This window comes from Cherax quadricarinatus, chromosome 9 (assembly GCF_038502225.1).
Source record: "Cherax quadricarinatus isolate ZL_2023a chromosome 9, ASM3850222v1, whole genome shotgun sequence".
Lineage (NCBI taxonomy): Eukaryota > Metazoa > Arthropoda > Malacostraca > Decapoda > Parastacidae > Cherax > Cherax quadricarinatus.
In genome coordinates, this window is record NC_091300.1 from 3,604,657 (window position 1) to 3,622,841 (window position 18,185).

At 37.8% G+C, this 18,185-nt stretch overlaps 1 protein-coding gene across 2 annotated transcripts in view; it reads right to left on the reverse strand.

Annotated features, from left to right (window-relative positions):
• LOC128685978 (uncharacterized) overlaps positions 1-18,185 on the reverse strand; it is a 379,974-nt gene that overhangs the window by 41,664 nt on the left and 320,125 nt on the right. For both annotated transcript variants that reach the window (XM_070083171.1, XM_070083170.1), the window contains exons 53-57: positions 13,044-13,159; positions 9,001-9,120; positions 6,790-6,917; positions 2,437-2,616; positions 1,971-2,107 (exon numbers count right to left, since the gene is read on the reverse strand). In XM_070083171.1, the coding sequence (XP_069939272.1) occupies positions 1,971-2,107; positions 2,437-2,616; positions 6,790-6,917; positions 9,001-9,120; positions 13,044-13,159 (681 nt within the window). The remainder of the gene's footprint in view (positions 1-1,970; positions 2,108-2,436; positions 2,617-6,789; positions 6,918-9,000; positions 9,121-13,043; positions 13,160-18,185) is intronic.

Below are 18,185 nucleotides of genomic sequence, written 5' to 3' on the forward strand. Positions count from 1 at the left end.
CTTACTTGTTGTTGCCACCTTCCTCTTTTCCCATCTACCTCTTACTCTAACTGTAGCCTACCCATCAACCTTTTATCCACCAATACATAATCTAATAAACTACTTTCATTACGTGCTACATCATACCTTGTATATTTATTTATCCTCTTTTTCATAAAATATCTATTACTTATTACCAAATCTCTTTCTACACAAAGCTCAATTAAAGGCTCCTCATTCACATTTACCCCTGGCACCCCAAATTTACCTACTACTCCCTCCATAACATTTTTACCCACTTTAGCATTGAAATCCCCAACCACCATTACTCTCACACTTGATTCAAAACTCCCCACTCATTCACTCAACATTTCCCAAAATCTCTCTCTCTCCTCTACACTTCTCTCTTCTCCAGGTGCATACACGCTTATTATAACCCACTTTTCACATCCAATCTTTATTTTACTCCACATAATCCTTGAATTAATACATTTATAGTCCCTCTTTTCCTGCCATAGCTTATCCTTCAACATTATTACTACTCCTTCTTTAGCTCTAACTCTATTTGAAACCCCTGACCTAATCCCATTTATTCCTCTCCACTGAAACTCTCCCACCCCCTTCAGCTTTGTTTCACTTAAAGACAGGACATCCAGCTTCTTCTCATTCATAACATCCACAATCATCTCTTTCTTATCATTTGCACAACATCCACGCACATTCAGACTTCCCACTTTGACAATTTTCTTCTTATTCTTTTTAGTAATCTTTACAGGAAAAGGGGTTACTAGCCCATTGTTCCCGGCATTTTAGTTGACTTTTACAACACGCATGGCTTACGGAGGAAAGATTCTTATTCCACTTCCCCATGGATATAAAAGGAAAAGTAATAAGATCAAGAACTATTAAGATAAAATCAAAGAAAACTCAGATGAGTGTGTATAAATAAATGTGTACATGTATGTGTAGTGTGACCTAAGTGTAAGTAGAAGTAGCAAGACATACCTGTAATCTTGCACATTTATGAGACAGACAAAAGACACCAGCAATCCAACCATCATGTAAAACAATTACAGGCTTTCGTTTTACACTCACTTGGCAGGACGGTAGTACCTCCCTGGGCGGTTGTTGTCTACCAACCTACTACCTTTCAGTAAACTTATTCCCCTACAATTTTTACAATCTCTTTTGTCCCCCTTCCCTTTATATAAAGGAACTATACACACTCTCTGCCAATCCCTAGGTACCTTCTCCTCTTTCATATACTTACTGAACAAAAGAATCAACCACTCCCCCTGCTTTTAACATTTCTGTCATGATTCCATCAGTTCCAGTTGCATTACTCCCTTTCATTCTACCCAAAAAAATTTATACCTCCTTAGCCAATCTGCATTAAATATTATCAATCATCATTTTTATTTCAATACTTACTTGACATAAAATTTTTGCATTTTTGTCTGACATATTCATAGTGTTTTTATTACCACTAGTAAGTCATTTGTATAAATTATAAATATTACTGAGGCAAGTACAGATCTTTGCAGCACTCCACCTGTGACATCTCCCATGGTATTTTCCCTCTTACAAGTGTTTGTCCTTTTCTCTCAAACAGAAAGTCTCTCATCCATTGTAACAATTTATCTTATATTTCTTTTAGGTTTTGAAGCTTCCAAATTAGTTTTTAGTGGAGAACTCTATTAAGGGTTTTCTTAAAATCTACATAAATACTGTACAACAATCTGTCCAGTTAATCTAGTGTGAATGAACACTGTAGTTAATCTAGTACAGTATAATTGTTTTCTGTGGTTTGGAAGGTCATTTGGATAGCATAGCTGTGCACCTCTGGCAAGACAACCATTGAATGAATGATAGTGAATATACTGTCTTCTTTGGGAATCACCCTACATTGGTGGAAGATGGTTGGTGTAATAAATAATGATTTGTATTAGGTGAAAATCTTTGTTAGGCAAGAATAACTAAGGGTTTCTTACATATAGTGGTTCAACCTTGTCCATTCTCTTCTTGTTCTTTAGATAGATGGCCACACAGATGAAGACAATCACTATCATCACTATAGAACCCACAATGGCACCGATGATAATAGGTAGCTTTGTCGGATCCTGCTTCTCTGTGAATTTAAGGTCATAATATTTAATTACCAAAAGAGGAGCATGGGTTTAATATTTGAGAAATTGACCAAAGCTAAGCAAGTGTTTCAATATATTTCAAATTTCATACTAACACTTATGAGAAACATGAGTAGGCAGGACATTCACGATATTATACTCTAATGTCCCTCACTACATTACAGAGAATTTCTAGTAATGTATATAATAAATACAATACGTATACAATCAAAGATAACAAAAATAATATGATCATTATTATAAAAAATGAACATGATAAATATTTAACTATTAAACAGTCAACACTAATGCAATCACATCCAATTAGTACCTTCAACCACTGGGCCATTGATATTCTGTGGGGGAATCTTTAGCTCTTTTTTAGTTGGTCCCAGAATTACTAATCCACCAGAGTTGATTAAGTCATACAACTCCTCAACGACAGCTGCTGGAGTCTTGTTGGAGGTCTGAGTGTAGTCAGGCAAGACATCAAACTCCACCAAGATGCTTCCTAATAAAAAAAAAGACTCAAGAGTAAGCAGTAGTAATAATGATGAACATTTCTGAGGCACTGAAAATGTCATCGATGGAATACAGAACAAGAAATATAATACCTATGTATAAGGATGTGAGAAAACAAATATCGAATTATAAAAAAAAAAAAAAATTAATCATATTCAAATCCCATGGGGTTTCAAATAGAGTTAGAGCAAAAGGAGTAGCAATAATTTAGAAGGATAAGTTATGGCAGGAAAAGAGGGGCTATAAATGTATTAATTCAAGGATTATGTGGAGTAAAATAAAGGTTGGATGTGAAAAGTGGGTTATAGTAAGCATATATGCACCTGGAGAAGAGAGAAGTGTAGAGTAGAGAGAGAGATTTTGGGAAATGTTGAGTGAATGCATGAGGAGTTTTGAACCAAGTGTGAGAGTAATGGTGGTTGGGGATTTCAATGCTAAAGTGGGCAAAAATGTTGTGGAGGGAGTAGTAGGTAAATCTGGGGTGCCAGGGGTAAATGAAAATTGGAAGCCTTTAATTGAGCTATGTGTAGAAAAAGATTTGGTAATAAGTAATAGATATTTTACGAAGAAGAGGATAAATAAATATACAAGGTATGATAAATCACGTAATGAAAGTAGTTTGTTAGATTATGTATTGGTGGATAAAAGGTTGATGGGTAGGCTCCAGGATGTACACGTTTATAGAAGGGCAACTGATATATCAGATCATTATTTACTTGTAGCTACAGTTAGAGTAAGAGGTAGATGGGAAAAGAGGAAAATGGCAACAACAAGTAAGAGGGAGGTGAAAGTGTATAAACTAAGGGAGGAGGAAGTTCGGGTGAGATATAAGCAACTATTGGCAGAAAGGTGGGCTGGTGAAAGTATGAGTAGTGGGGAGGGTTGAAGAGGGTTGGAATAGTTTTAAAAATGCAGTATTAGAATGTGGGGCAGAAGTTTGTGGCTATAGGAGGGTGGGTGCAGGAGGAAAGAGGAGTGATTGGTGGAATGATGAAGTAAAGGTTGTGATAAAAGAGAAAAAGTTAGCTTATGGGAGGTTTTTACAAAGCAGAAGTGTTATAAGAAGAGTAGAGTATATGGAGAGTAAAAGAAAGGTGAAGAGAGTGGTGAGAGAGTGTAAAAGGAGAGCAGATGATAGAGTGGGAGAGGCACTGTCAAGAAATTTTAATGAAAATAAGAAAAATTTTTGGAGTGAGTTAAACAAGTTAAAAAAGCCTAGGGAACGAATGGATTTGTCAGTTAAAAACAGAGAAGAGGAGTTACTGGATGGGGAGATGGAAGTTTTGGGAAGATGGCAAGAATATTTTGAGGAACTTTTAAGTGTCAACGAAGAAAGGGAGGCATACCATCTTTTAGGAGTGAAGAACAGGATGTGAGTGTGGGGGAGGTGCACGAGGCATTACGTAAAATCAAAGGGGGAAAAGCAGCTGGAACTGACGGGATCATGACAGAAATGTTAAAGCAGGGGGGATATAGTGTTGGAGTGGTTGGTATTTTTGTTTAATAAATCTATGAAAGAGGGGAAGGTACCTAGGGATTGGCAGAGAGCATGTATAGTCCCTTTATATAAAGGAAAGGGGGGCAAAAGAGATTGTAAAAATTACAGAGGAATAAGTTTACTGAGTATACCAGGAAAAGTGTATGGTAGGGTAATAATTGATTGTAGGATTGTGGATGAGCAGGGAGGTTTTAGAGTGGGTAGGGGATGTGTAGATCAAGTGTTTACATTGAAGCATATATGTGAACAGTATTTAGATAAAGGTAGGGAAATTTTTATTTCATTTATGGATTTAGAAAAGGCATATGATAGAGTGGATAGAGGAGCAATGTGGCAGATGTTGCAAGTATATGGAATAGGTGATAAGTTACTAAATGCTGTAAAGAGTTTTTATGAGAATATTGAGGCTCAGGTTAGGGGGTGTAGAAGAGAAGAAGACTACTTCCCGGTAAAAGTAGGTCTTAGACAGGGATGTGTAATGTCACCATGGTTGTTTAATATATTTATACATGGGGTTGTAAAAGATGTAAATGCTAGGGTGTTTGGGAGAGGGGTGGGATTAAATTATGGGGAATCAAATGCAAAATGGGAATTGACACAGTTGCTTTTTGCTGATGATACTGTGCTTATGGGAGATTCTAAAGAAAAATTGCAAAGGTTAGTGGACGAGTTTGGGAGTGTGTGTAAAGGTAGAAAGTTGAAAGTGAACATAAAAAAGTGTAAGGTGACGAGAGTATCAAATGATTTAGATAAAGAAAAATTGGATGTCAAATTGGGGAGGAGTATGGAAGAAGTGAATGTTTTCAGATACTTGGGAGTTGACGTGTTGGTGGATGGATTTATGAAGGATGAGGTTAATCAGAGAATTAATGAGGAAAAAAAGGTGAGTGGTGCATTGAGGTATATGTGGAGACAAAAAACATTATCTATGGAGGCAAAGAAGGGAATGTATGAAAGTATAGTGGCACCAACACTCTTATATGGGTGTGAAGCTTGGGTTGTGAATATAGCAGCGAGGAGGTGGCTGGAGGCAGTGGAGATGTCCTGTCTAAGGGCAATGTGTGGTGTAAATATTATGCAGAAAATTCGGAGTGTGGAAATTAGGAGAAGGTGTGGAGTTAATAAAAGTATTAGTCAGTGGGCTGAAGAGGGGTTGTTGAGGTGGTTTGGTCATTTAGAGAGAATGGATCAAAGTAGAGTGACATGGAGAGCATTTAAATCTGTAGGGGAAGGAAGGCAGGGTAGGGGTCATCCTCGAAAAGGTTGAAAGGAAGGGGTAAGGGAGGTTTTGTGGGCAAGCGGCTTGAACTTCCAGGAGGCGTGCATGAGCGTGTTCGATAGGAGTGAATGGAGACGAATGGTATTTGGGACCTGACGATCTGTTGGAGTGTGAGCAGGGTAACATTTAGTGAAGGGATTCAGGGAATGTATGAGAGTATAGTTTTACCAATGCTCTTATATGGGTGTGAAGCATGGGTGATGAATGTTGCAGCGAGGAGAAGGCTGGAGGCAGTGGAGATGTCATGTCTGAGGGCAATGTGTGGTGTGAATATTATGCAGAGAATTCGTAGTTTGGAAGTTAGGAGGAGGTGCGGGATTACCAAAACTGTTGTCCAGAGGGCTGAGGAAGGGTTGTTGAGGTGGTTCGGACATGTAGAGAGAATGGAGCGAAACAGAGTGACTTCAAGAGTGTATCAGTCTGTAGTGGAAGGAAGGCGGGGTAGGGGTCGGCCTAGGAAAGGTTGGAGGGAGGGGATAAAGGAGGTTTTGTGTGCGAGGGGCTTGGACTTCCAGCAGGCATGTGTGAGCGTGTTTGATAGGAGTGAATGGAGACAAATGGTTTTTAATACTTGACGTGCTGTTGGAGCGTGAGCAAAGTAACATTTATGAAGGGGTTCAGGGAAACTGGCAGGCCGGACTTGAGTCCTGGAGATGGGAAGTACAGTGCCTGCACTCTGAAGGAGGGGTGTTAATGTTGCAGTTTAAAAACTATAGTGTAAAGCACCCTTCTGGCAAGACAGTGATGGAGTGAATGATGGTGAAAGTTTTTCTTTTTCGGGCCACCCTGCCTTGGTGGGAATCAGCCAGTGTGATGATAATAAAAAAAAAAAATTAGGGAAACCGGTTATTTTTATATAGCCAGACTTGAGTCCTGGAAATGGGAAGTACAATGCCTGCACTCTAAAGGAGGGGTTCGGGATATTGGCAGTTTGGAGGGATATGTTGTGTATCTTTATATGTATATGCTTCTAAACTGTTGTGTTCTGAGCACCTCTGCAAAAACAGTGATTATATGTGAGTGAGGCGAAAGTATTGAATGATGATGAAAGTACATATTTTCTTTTTGGGATTTTGTTTCTTTTTGGGTCACCCTGCCTCAGTGGGAGACGGCCGACTTGTCAAAAAAAAAAAAAATTACATACATTTCTTCGTATATGGGTCATTCTGCCTCTGTGGGAGATGGCCACTGAATTAAAAAAATAAGATGGCATAAGTGCCAATTACAAAAAAAAAAAAAAAAGTTAAAAAAGACAATAAAAACTTCTTCAAAAAAGAATGACAGCAGTAAGGGCCTCCAAAAGGAGACAGTATATGTACTGTAGTATTGTGCAGCAAAGTCACCGGAGCTATTAAATAATATAAATACGTATAAAAGTCACTTACCATTCCTTACTGTCATGTTGTAAATTCTGGATTCCGATATCTTAAGCTGTGTTGCTATTTGCTTTGTCATTAACTTTATAAAATCTTCATGATCATCTCCAACAACTTCGTTGAAGTCTTCATTAATGCTAACAAGAAAGAGTATATACTGTAGCATGTATTATAAACTGCACTGTTAATTACACTAATTATACTATAATAATAATAATAATAATAATAATAATAATATCATAATTTGTCACAAAATATGTAATAGTAATATAAATTTGCAATAAGCCCATAGTATACATAACATTTTGAGTAGATTTAAACTACACAAGTGAGTTTAGTGCAAGGTATTGAAAGGTATGATTGGAAAACAATGTACATATATATAATTTCTGGATACATCTCAGAAGATATGTGACCACCATGACATTACATAATTAATGTTGTTTAATTATGTATAATTATGGATTGGCAGAATGAAATTCATGAAACCGTGGAATAAAAAGTAATAGTAATAACAATGATGTGATATAGGTTTAAGATAGACAATATATTAAAAATTTTGAGCAGGATTACAGAAAGACAAATGATACATGGTGCAGTTAATAAGAAAGCAGTAAAATGTCATCCCAGATAGTAATTCAAGAATTTTTTTGTTACAGAAATTTGAATTATGATAGAATTACGTACTGTAATTCCTCAGTATCTTAAAGTTTTACACTGGCAAGGTTTCCTATCCATGTCTTCTGTTTTATATCCTTTTATCCATTATCTGTAAGTAGGACTGGTGGAGGCACAACTCTTGTCCATTATTGTGGTGTTATTTGCAAGGCTGGCACCTAGATCTGTAACATGCATAGGGCATAATGCCATGATCTATGAGTTGGATTCTCAAAACATGTAGAATATGATATAGTGTGCTTGACTGCTGATCTGTAACTTGCATACAGTATTGCATCACCTCAAATATTATGTGATAGGATAATATTGTTTAGGCCTTGGTGGGATACGGCTGGTTTGTTGAAAGAAAAAAGAATACTGTTTGGGTACTAGGGTGATGGAGTCAGGAATGCGTCCCTCACAGATACTAAGGAAATGCACTACAGTACCACAGTCCTCTACTGACCTGTCTCTAAATAAGATTTTGAAGGTAAATAATTTGTGTACTACCTTTTAACTGACTGTTTATAAACAGTCACTAAGTCAAAGCAAATTTCTTGATCTGCATTATTTAGGTTAAGTTAGGTTTGGTTAAATTAGAGTTTTGTCTATCAAAAAATTAACCAATTATAACACCATAATGCTAATTAGGAGAAGGTGTGGAGTTAATAAAAGTATTAGTCAGAGAGCTGAAGAGGGGTTGTTGAGGTGGTTTGGTCATTTAGAGAGAATGGATCAAAGTAGAATGACATGGAGAGCGTATAAATCTGTAGGGGAAGGAAGGCGGGGTAGGGGTCGTCCTCGAAAAGGTTGGAGGGAGGGGGTAAAGGAGGTGTTGTGGACGAGGGGTTTGGACTTCCAGCAAGCATGTGTGAGTGTGTTAGATAAGAGTGAATGGAGACAAATGGTATTTGGGACCTGACGAGCTGTTGGAGTGTGAGCAGGGTAATATCTAGTGGAGGGATTCAGGGAAACCGGTTATTTTATATAACCGGACTTGAGTCCTGGAAATGGGAAGTACAATGCATGCACTCTAAAGGAGGGGTTTGGGATATCAGTTTGGAGGGATATATTGAGTATTTTTATACGTATTTACTTCTAAACTGTTTTATTCTGGGCGCCTCTGTAAAAACAGTGATTATGTGTGAGTGAGGTGAAAGTGTTGAATGATGATGAAAGTATTTTCTTTTTGAGGATTTTCTTTCTTTTTGGGCCACCCTGCCTCGGTGAGAGACGGCCGACTTGCTGAGAAAAAAAAATGCTAATTAATAAAATGTAAGATAAATGTGATAAAAAAGTTTTGAAGTATGAACAGAAAATGGGGACCCACCAAACACACTAGATAATAGTCAGATAAGCAGCCTTAAATTTAAGGCTTGGGGACAGTCACCTGTTTGACTCTCCCCAAGCCAAACACTGAATGTTATTAAGAAGATAAGCTGTTTAATTTTGTAAATGTCAGATATTTAAGCAGATTACAGAAGCTGGACAAGCACTTACTAATAGTCCAATAAATAAATGAAAAAATAATCCCATTACATTAAACAATTGCCAGAAACTCACATAATTTTGGCATGTTCCGGACTTTCAAAGACGATTGGCAGTGCCGAAGTGGATGAGGTGGTCTCTATGACTGTAGAAGTACTAGTAGATGGCAAATTTGAAATCTCAGATGCAAATCCTCTGGAAGGTGATGGTGAGAAATATTAATCTATCACAACATTGGAGATGAAAACCAAAAAATTTTCAGATACTACAGGTATCTTCTTTGAAGAAGTAAATATTACCACAAGTTAATAAAAATAGTATTGTAGTTTACTTTTATTACATACTCATTTAAATCACCTGTGTTTGTGAAAACTGAGCTCAAGCTCTTGAACCCCACTTCTTGATCATTAATCAAATTTTGTGTTGCCCCTCAACACAACAGGTTCTGTCATTCAGTATTTATTGATTTTTACCTCTACTATTTCCTTCCCTAGTTCTCAACAAAGCCATGCTGGAGATGTTTTTTACATATCTATGAATCCCTCAGCTGTTTAGTTTCCATTTTTGTTCTCTCATACTAATAAACAGTCTGCCTTTATTCACCTTTCAGGTACCAATATTTTCTGACAATTTCTCCTCCAAGTATTATTTCCCAAGTATTTTAAGTTTTAGTTAGCTCCAGAGAACCCCCTCAAAAAAAGGAAACTGGGGATACAAACTGCAGTTTTAGGCTCATTTAGTTTAACAGTTTCATTATGAACCCCCTACATAGGCACATAATGGGCCCAGGAAATAAACCCAAATGCAATAGTAGCTAAGCAAGTTATAGTGGTAAGAACCATTTACAAGTTTATGATCTTGCTACAATAATAGCACGTTGCTAATATACCCATGAGTTTCTCAAATGCACAATCAAGCCAATAACATTACCCCACCATCATCAAATGCAGTGAAACCTGATGACAAGGACTTGACATGGACAGTTTAAACTATGGTAAGTTGAACTGGACATATCTGCCAAGTGGCAAGGTTGGCCAGTAGATGGCATAGTACTTCCCATCTGAAAACCATTTTAATTTAGATTCCACAAAGATCCTGTAGCTGTAAATGAATAATTACACTGAATCACTGTTAATGACAAAAATGCCAAGGCTATTTTTACCCTGGTATACTGGAACCAAGGTGCTACACTTACCTGAATTTAAAATATCCAGCAAACACAAACAGCTAGCAGTTTTTGACTAATACCTCAAAAAATCCCACTGATATCACAGAAATTTAATGGCAGTGACTGATCTGATGTGAACTACTGAGTGACAGATTATATCATAGAATCTTCAATGCAGTATAATGTAATTACAGCCAAAACCATTGTCATGGATATATTTCCACACTAAATATATATACATGGCCTTCTATTACCTGGAGTTTACCTGGAGAGAGTTCCAGGGGTCAACGCCCCCACGACCCGGTCTGTGACCAGGCCTCCTGGTGGATCAGAGCCTGATCAACTAGGCTGTTACTGCTGGCTGCATGCAAACCAATGTACGAGCCACAGCCTGGCTGATCAGGAACTGACTTTAGGTGCTTGTCCAGTGCCAGCTTGAAGACTGCCAGGGGTCTGTTGGTAATCCCCCTTATGTATGCTGGGAGGCAATTGAACAGTCTCGGGCCCCTGACACTTATTGTATGGTCTCTTAACGTGCTAGTGACACCCCTGCTTTTCATTGGGGGGATGTTTCATCGTCTGCCAAGTCTTTTGCTTTCGTAGTGAGTGATTTTCGTGTGCAAGTTCAGTACTAGTCCCTCTAGGATTTTCCAGGTATATATAATCATGTATCTCTCCCGCCTGCGTTCCAGGGAATACAGGTTCAGGAACCTCAAGCGCTCCCAGTAATTGAGGTGTTTTATCTCCGTTATGCGCGCCGTGAAGGTTCTCTGTACATTTTCTAGGTCAGCAATTTCACCTGCCTTGAAAGGTGCTGTTAGTGTGCAGCAATATTCCAGCCTAGATAGAACAAGTGACCTGAAGAGTGTCATCATGGGCTTGGCATCCCTCGTTTTGAAGGTTCTCATTATCCATCCTGTCATTTTTCTAGCAGATGCGATCGATACAATGTTATGGTCCTTGAAGGTGAGATCCTCCGACATGATCACTCCCAGGTCTTTGACGTTGGTGTTTCGCTCTATTTTGTGGCCAGAATTTGTTTTGTACTCTGATGAAGATTTAATTTCCTCGTGTTTACCATATCTGAGTAATTTAAATTTCTCATCGTTGAACTTCATATTGTTTTCTGCAGCCCACTGAAAGATTTGGTTGATGTCCGCCTGGAGCCTTGCAGTGTCTGCAATGGAAGACACTGTCATGCAGATTCGGGTGTCATCTGCAAAGGAAGACACGGTGCTGTGGCTGAAATCCTTGTCTATGTCAGATATGAGGATGAGGAACAAGATGGGAGCGAGTACTGTGCCTTGTGGAACAGAGCTTTTCACCGTGCCTGCCTCGGACTTTACTCTGTTGACTACTACTCTCTGAGTCAAATTCTATAACTTTAATGTATTAATGTGTATAGTAAATATAAGATGTGACATTACACCAGTTTCAGTTCCTCACATTGATATATAAAGTAGATACCACTAGATGAGCTGTCAGGGTTAAAATGTTAGCACAATGGTAGATATTTTCAGTTTTTGTCCCAGCTTTCTATCCTGTAATTATGTCCTAAAAGTTTTTCGATGTGTATAACCTGGTCCTTCTGCACATTCCTTCACAGCCCTGGATGATGTCTCATCTGGTGATACTGCTTTCAGTGCTAACCCTTTCTGAGTCGAGACCCCTGATCTCAAATTTGCTCTCAGGGTCAAAGAATTAAAAAAAAAAAATATCTTATGCAATGACAGAGAATCTTTTTATGATGGGAATGAAACCAAAAGTATGAAATTTGATGGAAAACTTATGGAATTATACTCTTGTAAAGTTTGTGGTCTCAAAGATATTTACACACTGGTGATTTTGCCAATTTTGCACCCTATTCCGTTGTTCCAGATGACCAAACTCATAGCTATTTCACTAGTATTCCTTCTATTCTATCAACAGAATACAAGAAACCACCCATTTACCTATTTCAACTACCCAATAAAGTTATCAGAAATTGGTAATTTGGCAAATTTCACACAAAATTCAAATTTTTACAATTTAAAAACAGAGTCCAGAATAAGCAATGTAGACATTCTTGGCACTATAGAAACATTTCCTCCAGGCCCCTCTTATATTACACTTGCTTTCCATTTTGAATTTTTATTCACATAATAAATAAATAATGTCAGTGCATTCCTAAATGCATATTAGACTGGCAAACTGGACGCATATTGGACAAGTGACATCATTTGTGTACTCTGGAATAAGAGCAAAAATCAAACATTTCCTGTACTTTGAGCTCAATTTCAAGCTACTTTCAGTCTTGAAACCAATCAAAATCATCTCTATTTCTGTAATATACCTTTCAATCTATCAAATAAGACCAAGACACAGAGAATACAACCATAAAAACCATACAAAAATAATCTGCAAATTCAATGTTTTAAACTAAAGTCGCAGTTTTTTCCTCATTGGGCATTGCATGCTACAGGATTTTTTTATATGATACACACTCAACACAGACCCATTCTCTCATATCTAGGCCCAAATTTACCACTCACAGCTTATCTGAGTGAGCTGAGCTCATGGCATTGTACTATGGGACCAACACTGTTTGTGTAACATACACTTTCAGTGTATGTTACACAAACACTGAAAGTGTTAATATCCAATTATAACCATTTACTTTTTATTTAGTTATTTCAATGAGCTCTAACCCATTTCAGTGTGGGGGTTTTCAGGCTTACTTTTTCAGCAAATACACTCTGATACTTCATATCTCACTTTTACTTTTAGACCTACAATTTTGGGATTTACTTCAACTCATAAAAATATATTTATTACATAATAAAAATATCTAAATGTTCTAAATAAGTGAAATGTAAGAAGGAAGTAGGAATAAACATGAAAAATTACAAGGACACAAGTAAAGAAAAAACTGATAACGTATTTTTCCATTTTAAAAAGAGCAAACACTTACGCCACATAAACTGGACTCTTGCACATACAACGGAGTCTCTTAACACCTCCCCGCATAACAAATTTTCCAGTGTTGCAGAGACTACCAACCCACTCATTCTCATCCCAGCCATAGCACTGTAAAAACAAAAAGAAAAATATAAATTTATGCACCAAAAAATCAAATTATTGCACAAATGAATTTGATTACTGAAAAATTTCAAAGCATAAAACACTATACAGTAAGACCCCCATATCTGTGGCAGACGTGTTCCAAGTACCTGCCATGGATACCAAAACTGCGGATAGTAGCGAACCCTATATATAAGTTGTTTTTTGCTTACATACATACATATTATAAAGTTTAATTGATAAATTACACACAATAAGTGGAGAAGTATTACTTAATGGCTTCCAATAGGCTTCAAAAAACTTCTTACATCACTACTTTTGCACTTTGAAGCCATTATTAAGCAAAACTGAGGGTTATTTTCGGTTCACGGCAAACCGTGGATAACTAAAACCACAGGTACTGTACCAGCAGATATAGGATTCTACTGTTTGAGAAAAAGAGATATTAAAAGGGTGGTCAGGAAGTGAAAAGAGAAATTCAATGAGAGAATGGGCATATTTATCAGCAAATTTTGTTGACAACAAGGACAACTTTGAAAGCAGTAGGTTAGTAGACAGCAGGTGCCCAGGGAGGTACTACCGTCCTGCCAACTGAGTGTAAAACGGAAACCTGTAGTTGTTTTACATGTTGGTAGGATTGCTGGTGTCTTTTTTGCAAGATTTCAGGAATATCTTGCTACTTCTACTTATACTTAGGCCACTCTCTCCAGGTAAACTCCAGGTAACACTACACATACATGTACAAGCATATATATACATATCCCTCTGGGTTTTCTTCTATTTTCTTTCTAGTTATTGTTCTTGTTTATTTCCTCTTATCTCCATGGGGAAGTGGAACAGAATTCTTCCTCCGTAAGCCATGCATGTCATAAGAGGTGACTAAAATGCCGGGAGCAAGGGGCTAGTAACCCCTTCTCCTGTATAAATTACTAAATTTAAAAAAAAAAAAAACTTTAATTTTTCTTTTTGGGCCACCCTGCCTTGGTGGGATACGGCTGGTGTGTTGAAAGAAGAAAGAAGAACAACTTTGGAAAAAGATCAATAAAGTAAGGAGGCCTGGACAACACAAACTTTGCATTCAAAAGTGAAAGAGATGTTAGATGGGAAGGTAGAATTACTGGAAAGGAGAGGATATTTTGACCAGTTTTTTTAATGTTGGTGATGAAACAGAAACAGTGATTTCATGCACTGGGCAGGGAGTAAAAACATCATATAAGAGTGAGGTGGAGCCTGAGGTGGATGTGGGGGAAAGTGTGTGAGGCAGTAGGCAGAATGAAAGAGGGTGAAAGAGATGAGGCAGGTGGGATTGAGACAGATGTTAAAAGCACCAGCATTTTCAGGCAGTAAGTTCCAAATTTTTGGGTTTTTTATCAGCATGGAGTTTGTTAACAGGTTGAGTCACACATGAGATATGTCAAGAAGATTCTTGTTTCTTGTATTGTGTCCATGTGTTATGTTGCAGTTCTTCAGACAGAATTTAAGGTATGGGTTAATGAATAACTAATAAGTGTAATGAACACTTGTCAATGCTCAATAATAACCCACATAGAGAAAAAAAAAAGTCAGAAAATTAATTAGTCTATGGGTTAATGTTCTTACTAAGTGTCCTGCAGACACAGTATTATAGATAGATAGATAGATGGATAGATAGATAGTTTATTAAGACATGATACATAGTTGTACAAGGAATTATAGTAGTTGGATGTACATGCCAAAAGCCCCTTGTATGTAGAGCATTATGGGCAGGCTTAAAATTAACTTAACCCTTCGACTGTTTCGGTCGTATATATACGTCTTACGAGCCAATGTGTTTGACGTATATATACTCAAAAATTCTAGCGGCTTCAAATCAAGCGGGAGAAAGCTGGTAGGCCCACATGTGAGAGAATGCATCTGTGTGGTCAGTGTGCACAGTATAAAAAAAATTCTGCAGCACGCAGTGCATAATGAGAAAAAAAAAAACTGACCGTGTTTTTGGATTAACATGCCGACTTTGAGGTGTATTTTCATATAGTATTTATGGTTGTATTTTCGTTTTCTTGGCCTCATTTGATAGAATGGAAACACAGAAATAGAGGTGATTTTGAGTAGTTTTACTGTGAAAAGAACCTTGAAATAGAGCTCAAATTAGCTGAAATGTTCAATTTTTGCCCCTTGTTTGAGAGTAAACAATAAATGTCCAACTAACCATTCTAATACGCAGTCACGAATGGGTTGACATTATTTATACAATTATTACAATGTTCCAGTAGTCTAAACAACAGTAAATCTTCTATGTTTTGTGTGAATAAAAATTCAAAATAGAAAGCAAGAGTAATATAAGAGGGGCCTGGAGACGTGACTAATGAACAGAGAAAATGTTATTTTAGTGTTAGGAATGTCTGCATTGTTCATTCTGGACCCCATTTTGAAATTGGCATATTTTTCAATTTGCGTGAAAATGGCCAAATTGCCAATTATTAACCATTTTATTTGGTAGTTGAAATTGGTAAATGGGCAGTTTCTTTTACTCAATCGATAGAACAAATGGAGTTCTAAAGAAATAGCTATGAGTTTGGTCGACTGGAACAATGGAATTGGCCAAAAATAGGGCTCAAAGTGGGCAAAATCACTGATGTGTAAATATCGACGAGGTCGCTAACTTCGCAAGAGTATAATTCCGTACGTTTTCAATCAAATTTTGTACTTTTGGTGTCAATACCATCAGGAAAAGATTCTCCATCATTTCATAAGAAAAAATAATTTTTTTTTTCCAAATATTTTTCGACACCAGGAGACACTTCAGGATTTGGGGTTGCGACAGTCAAAGGGTTAAGATTAACTAAGCTATAATAGATTTATTTTTTTTTTTATTTTTTTTATTATCGCACTGGCCAATTCCCACCAAGGCAGGGTGGCCCAAAAAAGAAAAACTTTCACCATCATTCACTCCATCACTGTCTTGCCAGAAGGGTGCTTTACACTACAGTTTTTAAACTGCAGGCACTGTACTTCCCATCTCCAGGACTCAAGTCCGGCCTGCCGGTTTCCCTGAATCCCTTCATAAATGCTACTTTGCTCACACTCCAACAGCACGTCAAGTATTAAAAACCATTTGTCTCCATTCACTCCTATCAAACACGCTCATGCATGCCTGCTGGAAGTCCAAGCCCCTCGCACACAAAACCTCCTTTACCCCCTCCCTCCAACCTTTCCTAGGCCGACCCCTACCCCGCCTTCCTTCCACTACAGACTGATACACTCTTGAAGTCATTCTGTTTCGCTCCATTCTCTCTACATGTCCGAACCACCTCAACAACCCTTCCTCAGCCCTCTGGACAACAGTTTTGGTAATCCTGCACCTCCTCCTAACTTCCAAACTAAATAATATAATATCTTTATTTACTACAAGTACATGTACATGACATACTACTATACAAAAGCTGCTTGTTATGCAGAGCACTTTGGGCAAATTAGGTTCTTGTCCCAGGATGTGACTCACACCAGTCTACTAACTTCTAGGTACCCATTTTACTGATGGGTGAACATAGACAACAGGTGTAAAGAAACATGCCCAGTGTTTCTACCCGTGCTGGGAACTGAACGCAGACCCTCGCCATGTGAAGTGAGAGCTTTAGCAACCAGGGCACGGGTAAAAATTACAGTAAACAATTTACAATATGAAGTACAACTGAATATTTTAAACAATGAAATCTGAACATTTCAATTTTGAAGCATTATAGTTGCACAAATTTGTAGCATTACAATGTATAACAAAATGATCAATTTACTATATGCAGTCGTACAATTTATTAATCAGGTCAAATCAAGTAAAATCAATGATTTGTAGTGCAGAAACAGTTCATATGGTCATTAGACGAGTTACTGTGCGTTCAAGAAAATGGATTATTCTTTTAGGTAATGCACTTAGAAACATATTTTCATAGGGTCACAGGTTATAAATTTATGAAATACAGTGGGCCCCCAAGTTTCGGCAGCCTCGACTTTCGTGAAATTCGACCTTCGATGAGTTTTTTTTGGAAAAATTTGGCCTCGAGTTTCGTGAAAAAATTCGTGTTTTGGTGACCGTCCGGTACCCGTCCGCCCATCACCGCACACACAAAGCAAGTCTCCCACGCCATTCACGCTCAGTGTGCCATTGTTTACCAACACGTGACCATCACCCCGCGGGTTCATACAATACATTTCATAATAATCCATTGTTTTTTGTGCTTGCAACTGCTAAATAAGTCATCATGGACCCAAGGAAAGCTAGTGCAAGCCCTTTGGTAAATAAAGTGAGTGACGGGGATGTGGAAGAGTTGGTGGAGGACCACAGGGAAGAGCTAACCACTGACGAACTGCAAGAGCTTCAACTGGAACAGCATCAGACCACAGCCGAGGAACTTGCTTCAGAGGAGGAGGAAGAGGGAGTGGATGAGGTGCCTTCTTCAGTGATTAAGGACATGTGTGGAATGTGGAATGAGTTGCAAAGTTTTGTTGAAAAGTATCACCCTGACCAAGCTGAAACAAGTCGTATCTGCAACATGTACAATGACAGTGTTGTGTCCCACTTCAGGGAAATCTTAAAGAAATGCCAGAAAAAGACCTCTCTAGATAGATATTTTGTGCGCCAGGGGTCCAGTGACTCTCAAGTTGTTCCCAGTGGCATTAAAAGAAGAAGGGAAGTAACCCCAGATAAGGACTTCCTACCTAAAGTCCTAATGAAAGGAGATTCTCCTTCCAAACAATAGTGTACACCTTCCTCCTGTCACCTCCTTCCATCTTCCATCCACCCAGAAGTCTTCAGTAAAGGTAAGTGTAATGTTATTATTATTTATTTTAAATGCATGTACTTGATTTCTGATTGTTTTCATTATGTAAATCTTTTATTTAATTTGAAAAAAAAATATTTTATTTTAATATTTTTGGGTGTCTGGAACGGATTAATTTTATTTCCATTATTTCTTATGGGGAAAATGGTTTCGAGTTTCGTGAATTTCGACCTTCGGTGGGCTCTCTGGAATGGATTAATCACGAAACTCGGGGGTCC